This window comes from Dipteris shenzhenensis, chromosome 12, assembly GCF_047967505.1.
Source record: "Dipteris shenzhenensis isolate YYH24624 ecotype China chromosome 12, Dip_SZ_1.0, whole genome shotgun sequence".
Lineage (NCBI taxonomy): Eukaryota > Viridiplantae > Streptophyta > Polypodiopsida > Gleicheniales > Dipteridaceae > Dipteris > Dipteris shenzhenensis.
This window is the reverse complement of record NC_141607.1, coordinates 27,435,487-27,455,225: the sequence shown is the minus strand read 5'-3', so window position 1 is coordinate 27,455,225 and position 19,739 is coordinate 27,435,487. Positions and strand designations below refer to the sequence as shown.

Genomic DNA, 19,739 nt, shown 5'->3' with positions numbered 1-19,739 from the left:
CCTGGTCCTTTCCCATCTGCCCCTTCCAGCTCTAGGTCATGAGAGCTGGTCCTCATTTTCAGATTAAATTCCTTTTGAATATTGATATATCCTTCCCTAGGTCGTTTTGCATTTTGTATCTGTGCATGGGGTTGATTTCTTGTCGGTGAAACTGCATTTTCGTCCTCAGGTATTGCCATAGTTTCTGTATCATTTTGTGCGTGATCAGAGTCTAATCTCTCTGTATCCCCCATAGCTCCATCCATTTCTCCCCTCCCTACACCATCCGGTGGTTTTTGTAGCCTCCATTGCTTTGTGTGGATCTTGCTTGCATCCATTTTCTTTAGCTTGTTGAGATACCATCTATTGACATAGTGCTTCCCCCTTAAGAGGTATCATACCAATAGCTAGCGAGATGGGGTATTATGTTTTGGTCCCCAATCATCCTATGAGAAAATGTTTATGTATCATGTCTATTCTTTTCCAATAAGCTTTGGAGAGTCGAGGTGCCCAAGCTGGGCATCCTTAGAGGGTCACTGTTAGCACAAGCATGGTGTACAACAACTTTCTCAATTCCCAATTCCGTAGGTGTGCTTTCTTGCACTTATTTTGGAAGGTGTACAGTGCTTTCAAACCTCCCATTTTTCTCCTTACCATGCATGCATTCCACTTGAAGTTGTCCTCAAATTCCAGCCCAATGTATTTGTATGAGCTCATTGCTTCCAAAAGTTCCCCTTAAGTGTAAAGGAAATCTGTTTATTTGGGTTCCCATTATGATTGTTTTGGTTTTGGCTGTGTTGACCATCATGCAAGAGTACTTTCAAAAGCTGCCCAATGTGTCTAGGCGTGTTTGCATGTCCCTCTTGTCTTTTTCAAAGAGTGCTACATCGTAATGAGCAATAGTAGGGCACACCTCGCGACCTGAGCTCCCTCTTTGCTGTGTGTTCTCATCCAGCCTTCTACTTTCTCAATGAAAAGACCAAATAGAATTGGTGAGAGAGGGCATCCTTGCTTGACCCCTACATCACTGCTTATATTGACCTTTTCCTTGGAGCATGATCCATCGTTAGAGAGAGAGAGAGAGAGAAGAGAGAGAGAGAGATTTTCATCCATGTAGATTAGTTTTGACATTTGTATTGTGGAGACTTCTTCAAAGTATAGCATAATTTTCAACAATTTTAACATACGTACTATTTTGTCAAGTTGATAATCCCTTCGCTCAAATAGTTAACCGTGCTTTACTTTGGCCTTTTCAGGCTTTTGTGGTGGGCCATGATTGGGGTGCCTATATTGCTTGGAACATGTGCCTAATGCGGCCAGATCGAGTACGGGCCTTGGTTGCAATTAGTGTTTATTTCACCCCACGTTCACCTTTGAGGAGTCCCATCAATAGTCTAAAATTTTTACTTGGTGAAGGCTTCTACATCTGCAGATTTCAGGTTATCTATAATTGTGCTAATCACACTACTATCCTTTTCTCCTCTTTCCCCATCCCCCTTCCCTAAATAGTATAATCATGGAAAGATGTGCAATGAAATTTGTGCCTAGATGGAGCATGATAGCACCTCTTCATGTTATAATGTTCAGATGCTGCCAGGCAAGATGTACGACACCCAAGTTTAAAACTCCATACAACAAACCTTTTATTGAAAGTAGTTTTACTCGTAGATTTCCTCATAGCCCTGGAGGTTCGTTGCTGAGATAGGAGAGTTAACGATTTCCTAGTTTCTTCCTTCTGGTTTGCATGTGATATGGGGTCAAGGATTCTCTGCTTCTTGATTATTTATGGCTTATAACCTCATGGAAGTGCTTTTTAATCTCGGACCTCGAGTTGGACCTCTTTCTTGATGCGAAGCGAGTTCCCCCCATAGAGGCTATTGTCTTGTTTCACCTTCTTGTCTGTCAGCAGAAGGTGACACAAATTTTTCTTCTTCCTCTCAATTCAAGTCTCATGTCTAAGATTAGTATCTTGAACCACAAACCAAGCAGCACTTCCGTATGCCAATTGATTAGAAAGTGTTTTGGGCGTATGCTATGTTTTGTATCTCCTCCATATTTCTTGCTTCTCTAAGAACCTGAGCTCAAAAGAAAAATATTGCACTGATGCCAAGTTTTGCTTGATAACTGATGCAAGATAGTCTTTGAATGGTACTTGCAGAAATACACGCATTTTTGGTCAACGTGAGATGGAGGTCAAAGACTGAAGGAGTATTTGCAGCGGATTGGGCAATATTTGTTACCATTCAGCTCACGGCTTACCTAGGCATTATCAGACTTTTTGGGTTGCGCTTTCACCCTCCAATTATGAAATTAGCCAGGCACCGCACCATGTCCTGGATCACAACCCCTGCATCCCATACCACAGGAGTCTACCAATCCAAGTATTCAGCCCAGTAAAAACTCTTACACTCCTTTGTAGAGCAAAACTACAAGATTGGGCTCAACACATATCCTTTCTGCTAACCAATTTTGTATCCACTACACATAATGGCAAAAGCTACATGTCCCATCTATTAGCCATAATAATTGGGTTTGCAATAGAGCAATACAAAGACTCTACACCTCTCTCAACACAAGATATAGAGGACTTTGAAACATTGATATTATTGCCGGAATGGGAATTAGACCCTCCACCTACTCTCAATGCAGATAACATGGATGGGCGACAATCCGAATAGATTCCAGACAATGATAATGTGGAACTCTGTCAAAGAAACTTGCAACTCAATTTAGTCTTACTCCCACAACAGAACGACTCGAGCATGGAAATCCAAGAGGAGACCATGCCACATAATGACTTTGCAAGTGAGCCAAATAGCACGCCTCTTCAAGAATCTCAAGTCACGAATGTGACGAACCCCCAAATGTCTGGAGTAGCACCATACAGTAGACTGTTGTTCAAGGAATAGATCAAAATTACACATGGGTAGATGGGAGTCAACTATATGCCCAATATAAGCAAGGCCATAGCATTTAAATTTCCTCATGCAGATCCCCATGCAAGAAAGCTATCTTAACATCCATCACCTAGTGTTGAGGTGTATGCAAGCTTTAGACTATTGAATTGTTGAGTTGCTTTTGGATGCCCTGGAAATTGATCATCAAGCACACGGAGTTAGAGTATCTCTTACTCTTGAGTGTCCAGTTCTGCTTTAGTGTTCACAAGTATCTCCCTAGATGTCATGCATTCCTTCTTAAGTGCTTGAATTTGATGTTTACATTCTTTGAGATTGTTTTGCAACTCATTGTTTGTGTCTATAAAGTATTGTGGCACAAAGTTGATCCTCTTTAAGTAGGAATATTTCATTTAAGTGCACCATTTTTTTGTTGAGATCATCACAAGTGACTTGCATTTGGGAGAGGGATAACTCGACCTCTTCCTTTCTGTTTAAGGCATCAGATAGCTGTAGATATTTTACTTGGAGAAAAACCATGGCTTGTAGGGCATCTACTTTCTGCTAGAGCATTTTGTACAAGGAGTTGTTGCTACATTTGTTCTGCCATGCTTTCCTTGAGCTTAATAATTTCAATCTCGGCACATTGCAACTCGGTTTGGAGTGATGGAGCATATGCCTTTCCATTTCTCTTTCCTGCTCATCGGATGCATGGTAACAAATAATTGTGACCATTGTTGTAACTACTGACTGTGATGTTGCATGATCTGGGGCATAGGCCTGCCCAAGCTCCGGTATACCAAGGAATTCATCCCAAGGGATCACTATAAATGAGGCCACAGATCATATTTATAGACTTACCCAAGGGTGTCCTTATCCTGTACACGAGTGTTCTAACTGACCCCTTCGCTAGGAAATCTAAAAATTGCCGTTGCAGAGGTGCGGCACTTTCCTAAAAGTTATTGTCACTAGATTTTTCCTTCCATTTGATAAGAAGTTCGGGGACCATCCTATTTCTTGAGGGGTCTTTCCCTATAATTGAGAACCGCTTGTGGTTCATGAGGGATGTGCACCGACAAATCTTGTGATCCGACAAGCTTGTCTGCTGAAACCAAGTTATCAGCCTCGCCTGAATTCTCTTTTGTCACTAGATTTGTCCTTCCATTTGATAAGAAGTTCGGGGACCACCCTATTTCTTGAGGGGTCTTTCCCTATAATTGAGAACCGCTTGTGGTTCATGAGGGATGTGCACCGACAAATCTTGTGATCCGACAAGCCTGTCTGCTGAAACCAAGTTATCAGCCTCGCCTGAATTCTCTTTTTAGCAAATAACATGGAAAACTGGATGTATCTCTACATCAGGTGGTAATTCCAATTCATTTGCCATGTTATTGACTATGGATGTATCTTCACGAGTTTGTAATTCTCCAGAGTCTTTCCGGATTTTGAGGTAAACAAAGTGGCCCTTTGCAAATACTTGAGGTGAGCGCTTCTGATTTGCACAAAACAGAGCTCTACCCTGAGCTGTGCAAAGGTTCTCCTTTGCAAACTGTAATATATCTATTGCAATTGCAGAAAACTAGCAGCTGCTTGTACCTTGATGTTTTGCAGACCAACAATCCATGGAGCCTTAGGCTGAAATTCATACATAAACATAAATGGAATCAGTTTAGTGGCTGAATGCATGTAAATTCAGCCATAGGCGATCAGATTGCTTCCGAGAGACATGCACGAAGCATATCCTCAAGAATCTGATTAACTCACTCTGTTTGTCCCTCTTATTGCAGATGCTCAGATGAACTCATGCTGAGTTTAGTGTCGAACTTCTTCAACAATTCACGCCTATAGAGACTAGACAATTTCTCCACAAACATTTGTGCCAATTGTGGAGCACAAATTGTTGTCTTGGTTGGAATAAACCTTGCCATTTTGGTCAGTCTATCCGCAACTACCCATATGGTGTCATATCCATATTTAGTTCGCAGTAGTCCAACAATAAAATCTATGAAAATGCTTTCCCATTTCTTATCTGGGATTTCCAAGGGATGCAACAAGCCACCTTGTCTCGGGTGTTCTGCCTTTATTGAGTTGGCATTGCCGACATTCTCAAATATTCAACATCAGTCGGCATCTTTGGCCAATAAAATTAGCGCTTGACCAAAGCCAACATTTGTTGGACACCAGGATGTCCGGCACAAGGGTGTCATGACACTCGAAGAGGACTTTATTCCATGTGTCCTAGACATCTTGTATGCAAACTTTACCCTTTGGAACAAAAGTCCATTCCAAATGGAATACTGATCTCGAATTTCTTTCCTTCTTAAATTTGAACTATTTGGCTTAAGGGATAGAAAGAGATTGGTTTGGATCTGAGTGAAACTCATTAAGTTCACAAAACTAATGCGACTTAAGGTAGTAGCCACCACCTTAGTGACCTTAGTGGCACCCCTCAAGTATTGGATTTCAAAATCGGAATCCTGTAGGAGTTCAAACCATAGCCTTACAACCACAAAGTCTTAAGTGATATGTTATATCCAGACACCTCAAACTCGGAGCCATATAAATAATACCTCCATTTCTTCATTGCATGGATTATAGAAAAAAGATCCTTTTCATATGTAGGGTATTTAATCTATGCTAGAGTCATCTTTTGACAAACAAACACAATAGATTGAACATCCTAGAACAAGGTTGCACCTATAGCATAGCTACTAGCATCCGTTTTAACCACAAATGGTTTACTCGGGTCCACTAAATGCAGCATTGGTACGGTAGGCTACCGCATGCTTCAATTCCTTAAAGCATGCATTCAGAGCATCCATCCAAACAACATGCCTATATTCGATTTGCTTATAAGGGATTCCTTTTCCCTTCCCTTCAAAAGTTTGAAAAGTGGTAGCGCAATATGCGCACACTCATGGATGAAAAATTGAGTGAATCCTAAGAAGCATCTGACTTCTGTTGTGTGTAACATTAGGTGCTTGTTGACTACCAACAAACCTTTTTAGGATCAATATAGATACCGTCAACAGAGATGATGTGGCCAAGAAGACTCACATTTAGTCACCTTTGCTCTTGCTTCGTGCTAGAATGAGGCACCCTATACAATGGAAGACACCTGTTGTGCTTTCACAATGCGTGATACTTTCTTCCTACAGTATTCATCACTCAACCATATGGCGAACACGATAAACATGTAAGCAAACAGAGTTTGTGCAAGTTTCACTAATTCCTTCTTACTGAAAGTTCTATATAATGCTAATACATTGTGCTTACGAGTAACAAACGTGACAATCATGTTGGCATGTGTTAACACTGGCTTCACCGAAGCAAGCTGCCCAATGTCCTCAAACAAGAGGTCAAGGCAATCACATGTGCATCTAATATAGAAAATATGAGGCCACTCCTCCTCCACCAATTCTCCTGCTCGCATGCAATTAGATGCATTGTCCATGCACACCTACTCCACATTATCTGGCCCAACATGAACAATGGCATCTTTTAATATCCCAAAAATGTATTCCCTTGATTTATACTACCCACTAGTATCCACATACTTCAATGATCCAAACATGCATGAGACCATGATATTAATGATAGGCCTATGGCGAGTGTCAGACCAGCCATCACACACTATGCAGCATCCATACTTTTTCCATTTCTCTCGAAAGTGCAGCAACTCTTGATCTATACATACCACCTCATTTTCAGCTCCGAAGTGTGCAAGGCTTTATAAGATGGAGGCTTAAAGCTAGGCCCAACTTGGCCTATTGCACGGACCATTTTCAAAAAATATGGACTTCTAACCTTCCAATGAGGAATGTCCTTTGCAAAGAGAAAGCGTCGAAGAGCATGTAGGCATCCTTCTGTGCCCTGGACTCCCATGCCTTGGCCAAGGCTCCTTTGAAACCTTTTGTTTCTTCTGTTTTGGCTCATGTGCAAATGCACTTGCACTAGGAGTACCACTCTCACAGGCATCTCCCAAATCAGCCACACCTGCATCAAGCTCTTTTGCAAATCTTTTTTTCCTGCCTTTGCCTGCAACGTTCTGCAAGTGTCTTTCACATTTTCAAGGGGGTGGTACAAGGGTAAACCCCAAGGCCTGTCAGCCCAAGAAAGTGTGCTCTTATGCGTGTAGGTCCTCCAGCCCAATTGTGAGGGCATTACATGCATTTACAAGTGAACTGCCCCTTTTCCAAAGGCTTCAATGTCTCCACAAATTCCCATTCTTCTCCTTTCTTTCTTCCCATCTGAGAGAGAGAGAGAGAGAGAGAGAGAGAGAGAGAGAGAGAGAGATGAGAATCTGAAATTCAGACTGAGAAGAAACTCAAGACCCAAGATTCAACAGAGGACGTGGGAGAGATAAGAGGGAGTGACCTCGGTCCTCCTTCAATCGATTCTTGAATGTTGAGGTCACGAGTCAGACTCACAAGGGTGAGAGAATCTCCACTTGCTGAAGATCAAGCAGCTCAACTTTCAAGCGTGAGGTCACAGCCTACAGGTGGGCGTACGGTGGTTAGTTGCGTCAACAATTGGAGGTTGGAGCTTGGAACTTGTATGGCTGGCTGTACGGAATGTGCACGGTATGGTCGGGTGGAGGGTGGAGGAACTCATATCGGTTTGCCTCGAGATGCACATTTATGCGCCGTACGAACGGGTCAATTGCTGGTCATGCGTTTTTTTGTCCCAAAAAACAAAAAAAACGTGTACGGAATTGTATTCCCTATGCGTACAGACTCCGTACGGTACGGTTCATCGTATACGTACGGTTCCAACTATGACCCCATTGCCCACGCTCTTAGTAGGAAAGCATCCATTCAGACAGTCTTGGGGGCCACTGTGCTCAAGATTCAAGGCAAAGACCTTGATTGTGTATGAAGGCACAATACACGGATTCAGCAGAGTGTGGCACTCAATATCAGTTAGCCATGACTCTTGTGCCCAACCTTTACTCAATCCAAGATGGGTGGCTTTTCTATAAGCATAGAGTATGTGTGCTTAAAGACAAGCGGCAAGCCCTTCTCCATGATGCCCACGATTTCCCTCATAGGTGGCCATAGAGGCATCAATGTCACATTGGAGAAACCAGAACGCTACTTTTACTGGCAAAAAATGCGGAAGGATGGGTATAGTTATGTGCAGAGATGTTAGATTTGTCAAAAAGTCAAAGTGTCCATCAGAAGACAGTAGGTTTGCTTCCACCTTACCAATCCTAGAAGGATTTTGTGGAACCTCTTTCGGTATTTGTAGATACACAAAATACTCAGTGTCTAACGATTGTAGATCGCTTTAGAAAATTTTGCATGCTTATTCCTTGCAAACAGACGGCCAGTGCTAAAGATGTAGGTTGCTTGTTCATCAAGTATTGGGTTCATGTTGGAGGTTTACCACAGACAGGGATTCAAAATTTACCTTGCCTCTCTGGAGGGCCTCGTTTGAAAATTTCAGATAGCGTATTCCATCCGCAAACAGATGGGCAAACATAGATATATAATCAATTGGCTTTTGATGTACTAAAATCTTATTGTCATGATGAGCAATCAAAGTGGGAGTAGTACCTTCCGCTCGTACAGGCCATATTGAACGATATATATTCATTGAGCATTGGTCTAAGAACACCATCACCATCTAGGCCTCCAAGTCTCTCACGACATTGCACATTGCAATTCACATATGTTAGTTGGTTCAGGTGCTGAGTGGTCAGTCTGGAACAATGAATACTCTTATAAGTTATGATTCTACAAAAGATTGAAATTTGGCATGTGAACTTTCAAATTTGGAGACCGTCGCTCTTTGGTTTTTATTTTCAGTATGTATATCAGTCATAATGCTCTATACATGCTCAGCATAGCAAGAAGCAATCTTGTGGCAACACTAAAGAGTATGCAATGTAGGATGAAGTCAGCCAAATTTTGTCCACCAAAACAACAGCTCTGATTGATTATCGATATAAGTTGGTCGAAATGGCAAAAAGAACAACCTTGTCTTACATTATTTTTTAGCTCAAACATTGGAGGCATTAACCCATTAACATCAACTTTTTCTCTGATTCTCTCCCCAAGCCCATATGTCACAGAAATTGAATAACCCCTACCCCATCCTATCATATGCCTTGTGAAAATCTATGTTCATGAAGGAGATAGTTTGACCATTATCGGCATCATACTCTTATAGCCTTCAAAATATGTCGAAACCTTTCTAATATTCCCTAATCTCTGCACCTGTTCTTGAGGTCGAGGGCTTGAGCCATGGAAACAATAGCTAGTGTAGCTCGAGATCCCCAATTCCTTAGCTCATCTTTTAGAACCCCCTTTGGTGATAGGTTTTATTACAACTATGTTGATACTAGTATCCAAGGCTTCTTTAAATAATGACTCTTTAAATAACGATGCTAGTATTTAAGGCTTCTTTAAATGATGACTCTTACCATAGATTTAACAAATTTGGTCTTTGTATACCCTAGAAATTAGAGTAGAAGTCCAAAGGCATAACAACTTCTAAAGTCTTGCGCTTGGCCATGTCATCAAGTGCCCCTTTTAAGATGGAATCAAAAGGAAGAACTACTCTTAGTTTGATAGACTGACAGCTCTCCCTTGCAACAAATTTTATAATGTTTTGAGGCTCTTGTTCCCAAAAGTTATTTTCAAGTGACTCTGTATCTCCCATTTAATTTCAAAGTCAGAACTAGTAACTCAATGTCACACTTTAGAATGAGATCTCAGTCCACCATTTTCTTGATTTCATTGGACTTATCACTCTTGCCTGCTCATCACTCTTAAGTGCCTTAGTTTCACCTAGTCTCACTTATCTTGGTCTAACCAACTTTTAAGTATCCATGAGTAATACTCTAATTTGTTCTTTTAGAGATTGTCTTGTTTTGGACCTTTTGATAGTAGCCTTTCTGTAATCGTCTTAAAAAGGACTCGAGTTCTTTCCATGGCTCCAACCCATTTTTTAGTGATGGAGACAATACCCCCAAGGCTGCCTCCCATTATATAACAACTTTTTGCATACATAGGATAGGTGGTGGACCAAGAAAGGTTCAGAATTAAACCAAAATCTTTGAGCCTGCTTCTCAATACCTCTATTGATAAGAAGAGATACATGATTGTGATCAAAGAAAGGAAGGGTGAGATGGGCCAGACCTCTAAAGAGGAATCATTGATACCTCTCCTATGATCCTCTCCTACTTGGTTATTTATCCAATGCAAGTACTCTCAGACACATCTATTAATTTTGCAAAGTTCTTATCCAAGTGAAGAATGTACTCTTAGACATGAGTGAAGAAAGTACTCTCAGACACATCTGTTAATTTTACAAAGTCCTTGTTTTTCTACTATCTCTAATAGGATTGGGAGGGTATATGTAAAAGAAACAACAAGAGAGATTCTTTTGAACAATTTCAACTCAAGTGCCATGTTTAGCTAAGTTATAAAGAAGTCTAATTATGCCACTAGACAAGTCCCTAGCTATGCCTAAAGCTCCTCCTCTTGTACCATCATCATGTCTTGTAATGAGCCATTCTCTATCTATGACTTGCAGATGCCATCTCAACTTGTCTACACGAACTTTCAGATCTTGTAAAGCCAAAAAATCAAGCTTAATCTCAAGATCTCTCAGTCATCTAGCATTAGACACTACAAAAGTTAGACAACCCTCAAAAGTTAATAAGTATTTTGGTGTTTAAAGCATTAGAAAACCCTAAAAAATTAATGATGAGAAAATGAAAAGTCCAAATTTATCAATTTTTGTTTCTCTTCTTGAACTACTCTACGTTTTTTTGCGTTGGAGACACTACAAAACTCCTTGAAAGCCTCCATTTCTCTTGGGGTTTCTAATTAAAAATCTCTCTAAGGCCCAACCCCCTTTGTCTATGGGTTATGTTTCTTCTTCATTTTAGTAAAAGGGGCTCTGTATTGCAATTTTGTCAAGGGCAGCTAGCTTCTCCTTAAAAAATCAATGGTTTAGGTGTTTGCGTTTACCACTTTTTCTTTCTCACTCTGAAAATCAATTTGCATATCATGATTGTAAAGAGCGTCAAGCATTTGAGGTCTCTATTGCATTGGTCACTGTTCCAATTTCTTTTATTTCATTCTTCTTTCTAGTATTTTAAAGTTTTAGCATTGAGACTCACATTGCTAGGCACTTGTCTATTTTGTTCCTTTTGATTGTAAAGGAGGCTTTTTGCAAAGTATTTCTCCATTACACATAAGAATCACTGTTCCAATTTCTTTTATTTCATTCTTCTTTCTAGTATTTTAAAGTTTTAGCATTGAGACTCACATTGCTAGGCACTTGCCTATTTTGTTCCTTTTGATTGTAAAGGAGGCTTTTTGCAAAGTATTTCTCCATTACACATAAGAATCGAGAATTAAAGATACTTTTGTAAAACACATTTTGAAATCTGTGATGACTTATCTCATGCTCTATCCATATGGGATCTAGAGATTTCACAATTAGCTCCAAAAGGACCAAAGATTGTGACTTATCTTAAGGATTGATAAACTCCCCTTGTTCAATGTCAAGGGATTGTCCTAAAAGGCAAAACGATGTTTTAAGGGCAAGGTGAAAGACAAGAAGTACAACCCAAATGGGCGCTTTGGTTCGTGGAGTCATATTAGGAAAAATTTAAGAGACCACACTGAGATAAAAAGTAGTGGGTTAGCACATCATGTTTGACATGAATAGTAGCCATGTCTTGTTTCTCAGAGAAAGATCATGGACCCATTTCTGAAAAAATTAAATGCTCCTAACCAAAAGTATTTCCTTGGCCTACACACTTCTTACCCAACTTCTAAAATATTAATAGGTTGGTGAGGTTCCCAAATATAGTCAAAAAGCATTACCATTTTGTTGTTTCATTGTGAAATTTGATTATTAAGAATTTACCTTGTAAATGTTTTTTGATTCTTGGAGCAATTCATGAATTTAATGTTCGGGTTTGGATCTTGTTCAGAACTTGCTCCCTTGAAGTAGTTTTGATTGGCATACTCCTTGAACTAGATGGGTAGGAGAGCCATCCCCAAGGTACCCTTCCTCTTGTTGGAGCCCTTGAGGGAGGATTTGCTACATCCTTGCAAAGCACTACTGTAGAAGTTTTCTTGAACAAGTTTATAAGGTGACTTTCCTAGGAGGTTCTCCCTTGTCGTTTGTTGCTATGGCATCTTCTTCTTTGTAAGCATCTCGAATGACATCTAGCATTTGGTTTTTGAGTAAAAAAGGATCTCTCTCTTTGCTAGGATTAAGGACATTTTTGTTGCTTATCCAAACAAGGATCATGGAGAGGTTATTGTTTGGTAGATTTTGTTTTGCAAAGGAGGAGGTCCTTAGGTGCAAGATGCAGTATAAATCCGAGTGAAGGACTGGAGTGTGACTTTAGCTGGTGCTGGCCATTTGGATTCCCTCATCATAAAAGAGATGGTTTTCATATTACATGTCCACATTTAGGCTTCTGGCTTAAATTTATAGATCATGAGGTATAGGATGATCACCTTCTTATCCCCATATGTGATGAATATAAGCACATGAATAAGTTAAAAATAGACTAGAGCCTAATGTCAATCTACATAAACTACAGCTTCTACCTAACAAAGCTTCTTCTCCCCTTAGCTGTATTTTGGTTAGCCTTTCTAAATCCTCTCACAATATGGCATATGGCTTTGAGTTTGGGAAGTTTGACTAGATAATGTCATCACAAAAATGTTTTGGATGATGCCATTAATGAAGCAATCAACAAACGTGCTATGACTCCTAGTATATGCTCCTTTGGTGGTACAATTGATTGAGGTTTTACATAGTGTTTCATTTTTCAATGGCGAGATTATTTATGTGAACTTGAATTAGTATAAAGACTAGCCATGTGAGGAGTACTTGGAGCTGCTAGACTCAATAAGGTGGACGGCTTTGTTGTTACCATGGTTCAAAGGGCACACATTAGATAGGTAACCGGACTTGTTAGATTTGAAGCATGGTCCCTTTGCCTAAGAATCAGCCACTTCTGGTGATCTAGATGAGGCTTCTTAGCAAGAGGTCTTGATGTCTGCTTCAAAGAATTTACAATTTAGGTTTGCCGTTGCTAGATCAATTTCACCGAGGATTTCTATTTTGAATGGCGAAAGGTCTAGCATCTTTTTGTGCTCAAAACGAAGGTGCTGTCATAGACCTTTGCAACATGGATAGCCTAATGCAATATGTAGAGTCTCTTTCTCTCTCGTGATGTCATCCCGATAGTCTTTTGGAAGACTGCAGACAAAGAACAGGTGAAGTGTTACTGGATGAATTCAGGGAATGTTGCCGTAATTTCCTTGAACTCCTCAATGAAGGAATCCAACGGTTTATCACCCCTAAATGGAGGTTTGGAGCTTCTGAAAGTTATCAAATTCATAGGGCTCCAAGAGAAACTGTATTGTGAATGCCTCCCAGAATTCTTTCCAAGCAATTGGTGCCAAAAGATTTTCCTTCAAATCCTGCCACCAAGAGAGAGCCTTCCCCTAGAGAGACTATCTCCACAAGACTAGCTCAAATATGGTTAGGATAGTTGGTGATATCAAAATGTCCTTCCCACTAACTAAACAAATAACGAACAATTTTTCCTCCTCCCCTGAATAGACCTCTAAGGAAAAAGACAGCATCCTATTATGACTGTTTTGGAGGGAAGACGATGGTAGAGAGTAGACTGGTTGCAAGTAAAAGAGCGGTGTGAACTGGTCTAGATAAAAGGAACATAAAGCAAGCAAGGGAAAGGTGTGGCGATGGAACACGCCAAATGAAGCAAAAGCAGAACGAGTTCATGCATGCAACTACATGCACAAAGGGTCTTTTCTGCCTTCGCAGTCTTCCTCTACACGTGACTCTCTCAGGCACTTTGAGCATCTAAGCAAGTATACTCATGCATCGGAGAGGGAGACCAGTTGAAACACTCCCTTGAGGTCAAATCTCTATTACTTGGAGGTCCTAGGACCAACACTATCTTTGAGCATACTTGTCACGGGCATTCACAAGCCTGTGGCCATGCTAGCTAGTGCCAATGTAGGCAGCCTGGTCAACGGCCACGCAGGCATCCGTAAAGCCATGCAGGAATCCCTGCGCAATCAGCAGTCAGCAAACAGTCAACAGAAAGTCAACGGCACGGCATTGCAGGTCAAAAACATAGAGTTGACTTTTTTGGTCAAAAGTCAACGTGTTGACCAGCCAACCAAGGTCAACGGTCGGCGTTGACCAAGTCGGCCAGGCTGACCTATCAGACATAATTACTAGGGAACGGTGTTCCGACATCCCGAACGTCTGGAACGCCGTTCTAGATAGCAAGCCGGAACCGGAACGTTATTAAAATTTTTTTTTTTTTGGGGTTTTTTGCTCTTTGAAAGTTTCAAATGGGAATTTTAGAGCCTGTATATAAAGTTTAAAGCTGTAAAATGTTAGTTTATCTCATTTTCTAACATAGTTTTATGCCATATGATGACGTGGCATTCCGGTTCCCGTTCCTTGTTTCCCCTTCCAGGAACCGGACACCCAAATTTCTAGAACGCTCCCATTCCTTGGTAACTATGCTATCAACCTATAAAAGGGAAGCCTTTGGCCCTCATTCTTCATCCACTTCTCATGCCTTCAAGCCTTCAGAGCAGCAGATCCCAGGCCTCCCTGGAGCAAACCAGTAGGGTAGCCTCAGCCTCTTCAGGGATCTATTGAAGATTCACCTCCTCTAGGTAGTTGTATTCAGCCCTTTGAGCATTCATTATTCAGTTGTATCTATTTCCTCTTCGGAGGTCCACTACATTCTCTCCCTTTGATTCTCTCACTCACATCCACGGCATCACTTTGTGTATTGAGTGCATCATTTTGTAGCTGCAGTTACAGTTAGTATTGAGTAAGAGAGAGTGAGGATAGTCTATCTCCCGCTACATTGGTGTCAGAGCTTTAGTTTTCTTTCCTGAGATAGGGAGGGTCAAGTTAGGGACAGCTCTATTGTTTTATGGTCCAGACATGATCCGGCAAGGGCACCATTAGCACTAGTGAGACGTCCAACACAGGGGGGGATGAGGTTTAAGTGCCTCAACCGCCACCACCAACCCCACCCCCACCACAAAATCTTGCATACACTTCCATGTCGGCCATGACAGCCATGTTTTTTGGCTTTGATGCAGAGGCAGCAACAGTCCGAGGCTCTCTTCACCCGCATGACCCAACTTCAGGAGATGCGGGAAGATCATGAGCAGGCCGCCAGAGAGCGCGAAAGGATTGCTTGGGAAGCAAAAGAAGAATGCGAGCGAGAGACTCGAGAAGCAAAAGACGATCGGGAAGCTCAAGAAGCCTAGAGGGTAGCTTGGGAAGCAAAAGGCGAACGTGATCAAGAGGCTCGAGAAGCCAAGGAACTCCGGTGTGCGAGGCGTAGGAGGCCAAGGAGCTCCAAGTACGTACCACTCGAGAAGAGAAAGGAAGAATGGGATCGACATCTTCTCATTTCTCTACTCCACCAGCAGGGGGAGAAAAGGAGAGACTTCCACCTCCAGTCAAGCCTTCCTTTTTGAGGAAGCTCATGTTCACTCGGTACGATGGTAAGCAGGAAGCCTTAGTGTTGACTTTGTGGCTCAATCAGTTTGAAAGCTATTTTTCAGTGATGCCTAAGAGTGGTGCATCCAAAGATCTTTGATCACGGTTCCTGCCACTGCAGTACTTGGACAGGCTTCCGAGTCAGTTCTACGAGCTACGCCAGGGAGACACCAAGACGGTGAATCATTATGCCAATAATTCCACTCAAGTGTTTATATAGTTGTAGTTGGAGGACAGTCATAAGCTGAGTAAATTTCTCCACGGGCTGCGTACCGACATCCAGTGGTATGTCAGAATTTTCAGGCCACGGGATTATGAGCTTGCTCAGAATTTTGAGCTCATGCACAAGGGTCGAGGATCCAAGTAGGTCAACAGTAGGAAGTCCTAGGATTCCACACTAGGTGATGGTGGGAATGTGCAGCATAAGAAAAGCTGGATGGTGAAGGATATCAATGGCTATGGAGGGCACTTGGATACAACGACACGAGCACTCTATGCCAAGGAGAACCGATGTTTCCATTGCCATGTGCCTAAGAGCGATGCATCCTAGCATCCATGCACCTCACAAGTGAGGCAGTCACCTACTGGCTCAAGTGGTAGGACCACTATGATGCAAACAAGGAGACACCTTTCTACAGCTAGGTGGAATTCATGAAAGATCTTCGATCACGGTTCCTGCCACTGCAATACGTGGACAGGCTTCCGAGTCAGCTCTACGAGCTACGCCAGTGTAAAAGACTTCATCTATCGTCGTCTTTTCTCTAAGGATAAATCTCTACTCGTCGTTAAAAATATCACGGGCGATGGCTTGCTATTGTTCCACCCAGCCTTTTCCCTTGGATAGTTCTTCGTCAAATCATACGTTATTCTTCATTAATACTTATCCATGAGACCCTCATTTCCCTAGATAGTTCTCAATGTCAGCATTTTAGCCTCTCCACTTGGTGCACCTTTTTACCCCTCTCTTGGGGCACATTAAAACCCACTTGCCCCTTGGCATTATTGCACATTTAGGTGCACCTAGGCCTTAGCACTCAGAACTATCTAGTCAATGCCATTCCGCCCTCACCTAGGACCTTGGCAGTTACTTCTCTTGACCATTTCAATTACGCACATTAACTATTACAAAAGTTGGTCATCTAAGAGAAAATGCCCACCGATCTATCCGAGGTCATGCTATCTCGGCTAGAGCATAACATTCCTTCCCTCTTCAAGCATCAGCGTTCTCGATGATGAAATCTGGGAACGCTCTTCGTAACTGGTATACGGATTCCCAGGTAGCTTCTGATAGAGGCTGACCATGCCATGCAACCAACACCGTGGGTATCTTCCGATTTCGTATCTGCATTGTTCCTCGGTTCAGGATTCTTGTTGGCTGGTGCCTTGCAATATCCTCTATCTCCTGAAACAAAACCACCTGTATGCAAAAATTTCTTTAAACGCAAAACATGAAAAACCGGGTGCACCTTACACCCCTGTGGCAATTCTAATTTATAGGCTACACTGCCTATTCTCTTTAGAATTAACCACGGCCCACAGTATCGAGGTGATAACTTAGCACACTCTCCTGAAGTCAACGACTTCGAGTGCGAAGGAATTCTGAGAAAAACTTTTTCTCCTTCTTCAAATACTCTTATAGACCGATTTTCATCCGCATACACTTTGGCTCTATCCATAGCCTGGCGGATATTAGCTCTCGCAAGTGCTAGCATCTCCCGCATCTGAACTACAAAGTTCGCGGCACTAGGCACTTTCTGAGGTACTCCAACTATAGTTGGATTGGCTGGTCTATAACCATAGTTCAGCTCAAACGGACTGAACCCAGTAGAGGAATGTTTCCTATCATTGTAGGCAAACTCCAACAATGGCAACCACTTGTCCCATGTATGTTGCCTCAATGACACATATGCCCTCAGCATATCCTCTAAAGTCTGGTTGACTCTCTCCGTTTGACCATCCGTCTCAGGATGATCCCCACTACTCATTCCCAACTCAGTCCTTAGTGTCTCAAATACCGCTGTCCAAAAATGACCGGTAAATCTAACATCTCTGTCTGACACTATGGATCTAGGCAATCCATGCAGACGAAATATATGTCTAATGAACAAATCCGCCACTTGCGGGGCACTAACAGAGTCTCTAGTCGGAATGAAGTGAGCCATCTTGGTTAGACGATCAATCACCACAAGGATAGAATTATACCCTCCTTGTGTTGCAGGTAGCCCTACAATAAAGTCCATGGAAATGCTCTCCCACTTACTTAGTGGTATTTCCAAGGGCAATATTTCCAAGGGCTGTAAAAGTCCGGGTGGCTTCACCTGCTCGGCCTTACTTACCTAACACGAGAAACACCGTGTCACATATTCATGAATATGCCTTTTCATCTTTGGCCAAAAGAAATCTCGCTTCACGAGATCATATGTCTTCTCGACTCCTGGATGTCCCGCACACGGGCTATCATGGCATTGTCGAATGACTCTCTGCCTGAGATCATTCTGACTAGGTACTACAACCTTGCCATTTCTAACTAGCATACCATCCCTTATGGTATATCTTGCATAAGTTTGGCCTTTTCTGGATGCCAGGTCATCCTTTTCACTTTCCCCGGGTTTTAATACATGAGCTTTAGGCCATAAGCTCTGGACAAACTTGTCCACCTTTTGAGTTTCTTTGATCTCGGTCATTAGAGCACTCTCTAATACCGTGAAACTCAGGTTGTGCATAATGCGAGACAACGCATCAGCCACCTTATTGTCTTTTCCTCTTCGGTACCGAATCGTTAGATTAAACTCCTGCATGAGCTCTGCCCACCTAGCTTGGCGGCCCCTCAAGTCAGGCTGTTTACAAAAATGTTTCAGAGTATCATGATCCACATCCACATAAAACTCTGAACCATACAAATAATGCCTCCATGTTTTCAAAGCATGGATGACAGCATACAACTCTAATTCATGAGTTGGCCAATTCCTTTGAGAGGGAGAAAGCTTCTTGCTTTCAAAGGCTACTGGCCTTCCCTCTTGAAGGAGGACTGCTCCTACCGCAATGCCACTTGCATCGGTTTCTAGGAACAACGGTTTCTGGGGATCAACTATTTTTAACACCGGTCCTGAGACCACAGCTTGTTTTATGGTGTTAAAACTTTCTTGTTGATTCTGTCCCCAAATAAAAGGTACTTTATCTGAGGTCAGATCAGTCAATGGCGATACTATTCCGGAATATCCTTTGATATGCCTTCTATAAAACTGGACAAATCCCAAGAATGATCGCAACGCGGTCAGACTCTGAGGGATTGGCCAAGTTAGTATCGCAGCCACTTTCTTCGGATCCATTTCTATCCCCTGTGGAGTAATTATGAACCCTAAGTATTCAAGCCTAACCATACACAGTATAGTTTTCTTTTTATTTACATAGAGACTGGCTTTCCTCAAAGTACTGAACACTACTCTTAAGTATTCACGATGCTCAGTAATACTTTTACTGAATATCAGGATATCGTCAATGAAATGTACTACGAACTTTCCGATATACGGACGTAGTAAATCGTTCATAAGCATGACAAAGGTCGCTGGAGCATTGGTAAGTCCGAAGGGCATTACCAAAAACTCATAATGACCAAACCTGCTCCTGAAAGCGGTTTTATGCACATCCTCGGTCTAATCCGGATCTGATGGTAGCCACACTTAAGATCTATCTTACTGAAAATCACGGCTCCATGTAATGCATCTAGCAAATCATCAATCCGAGCCATCGGATACCTGTGCTTAACAGTGATATTATTCAATGCTCTGTAATCTATACAGAGGCGAAACGTATCATCCTTTTTCTTCTTTAATATCACTAGCGAAGCAAAAGGTGAGAAACTTGGTTGAATCTGCCCCAACTTGAGGTATTCTTCCAGTTGTCTACGCACCTCCGCTTCTTCAGCAAAACTCATTCTATAGGGAGGTCTATTCACAGGTTCTCCCCCCAGGATCAGTTCAATCTTATGTTGAACTTTCCGCTCTGGAGGTAACCCATGAGGTAGTTCATCCCTAAAACATTCAAAGAACTCCTCTGTTATAAGATTAGCCAGCTTGGCCATCTCACCACTTCGCGCAATATCAGTGCTAGCCGAAGACTCATCCACCGGCTCTACCGATGCTGTGCAAAGGAATAAAAACTCTACTTGAGCCTTTCTGATTTCCATCACGGAAACCAACGGTCCCTGAGGTATATCTTTTTCACCTCGCAAGACATAAAGCACATCATTCATCTTGAATTGATATACGTGCTTTTTCCAATCAATGGCTGGATTCTTCCTAGAATGCCACGCCATAC

General features: G+C 42.0%; 1 protein-coding gene across 1 annotated transcript in view; it reads left to right on the top strand.

The window, feature by feature from the left end:
• Nucleotides 1–19,739, top strand: part of LOC147896053 (epoxide hydrolase 1-like) — a 54,369-nt gene that overhangs the window by 29,234 nt on the left and 5,396 nt on the right. The window contains exon 3 of the mRNA XM_087382601.1: nucleotides 1,236–1,418. Coding sequence (XP_087238727.1) covers nucleotides 1,236–1,418 — 183 coding nt within the window. The remainder of the gene's footprint in view (nucleotides 1–1,235; nucleotides 1,419–19,739) is intronic.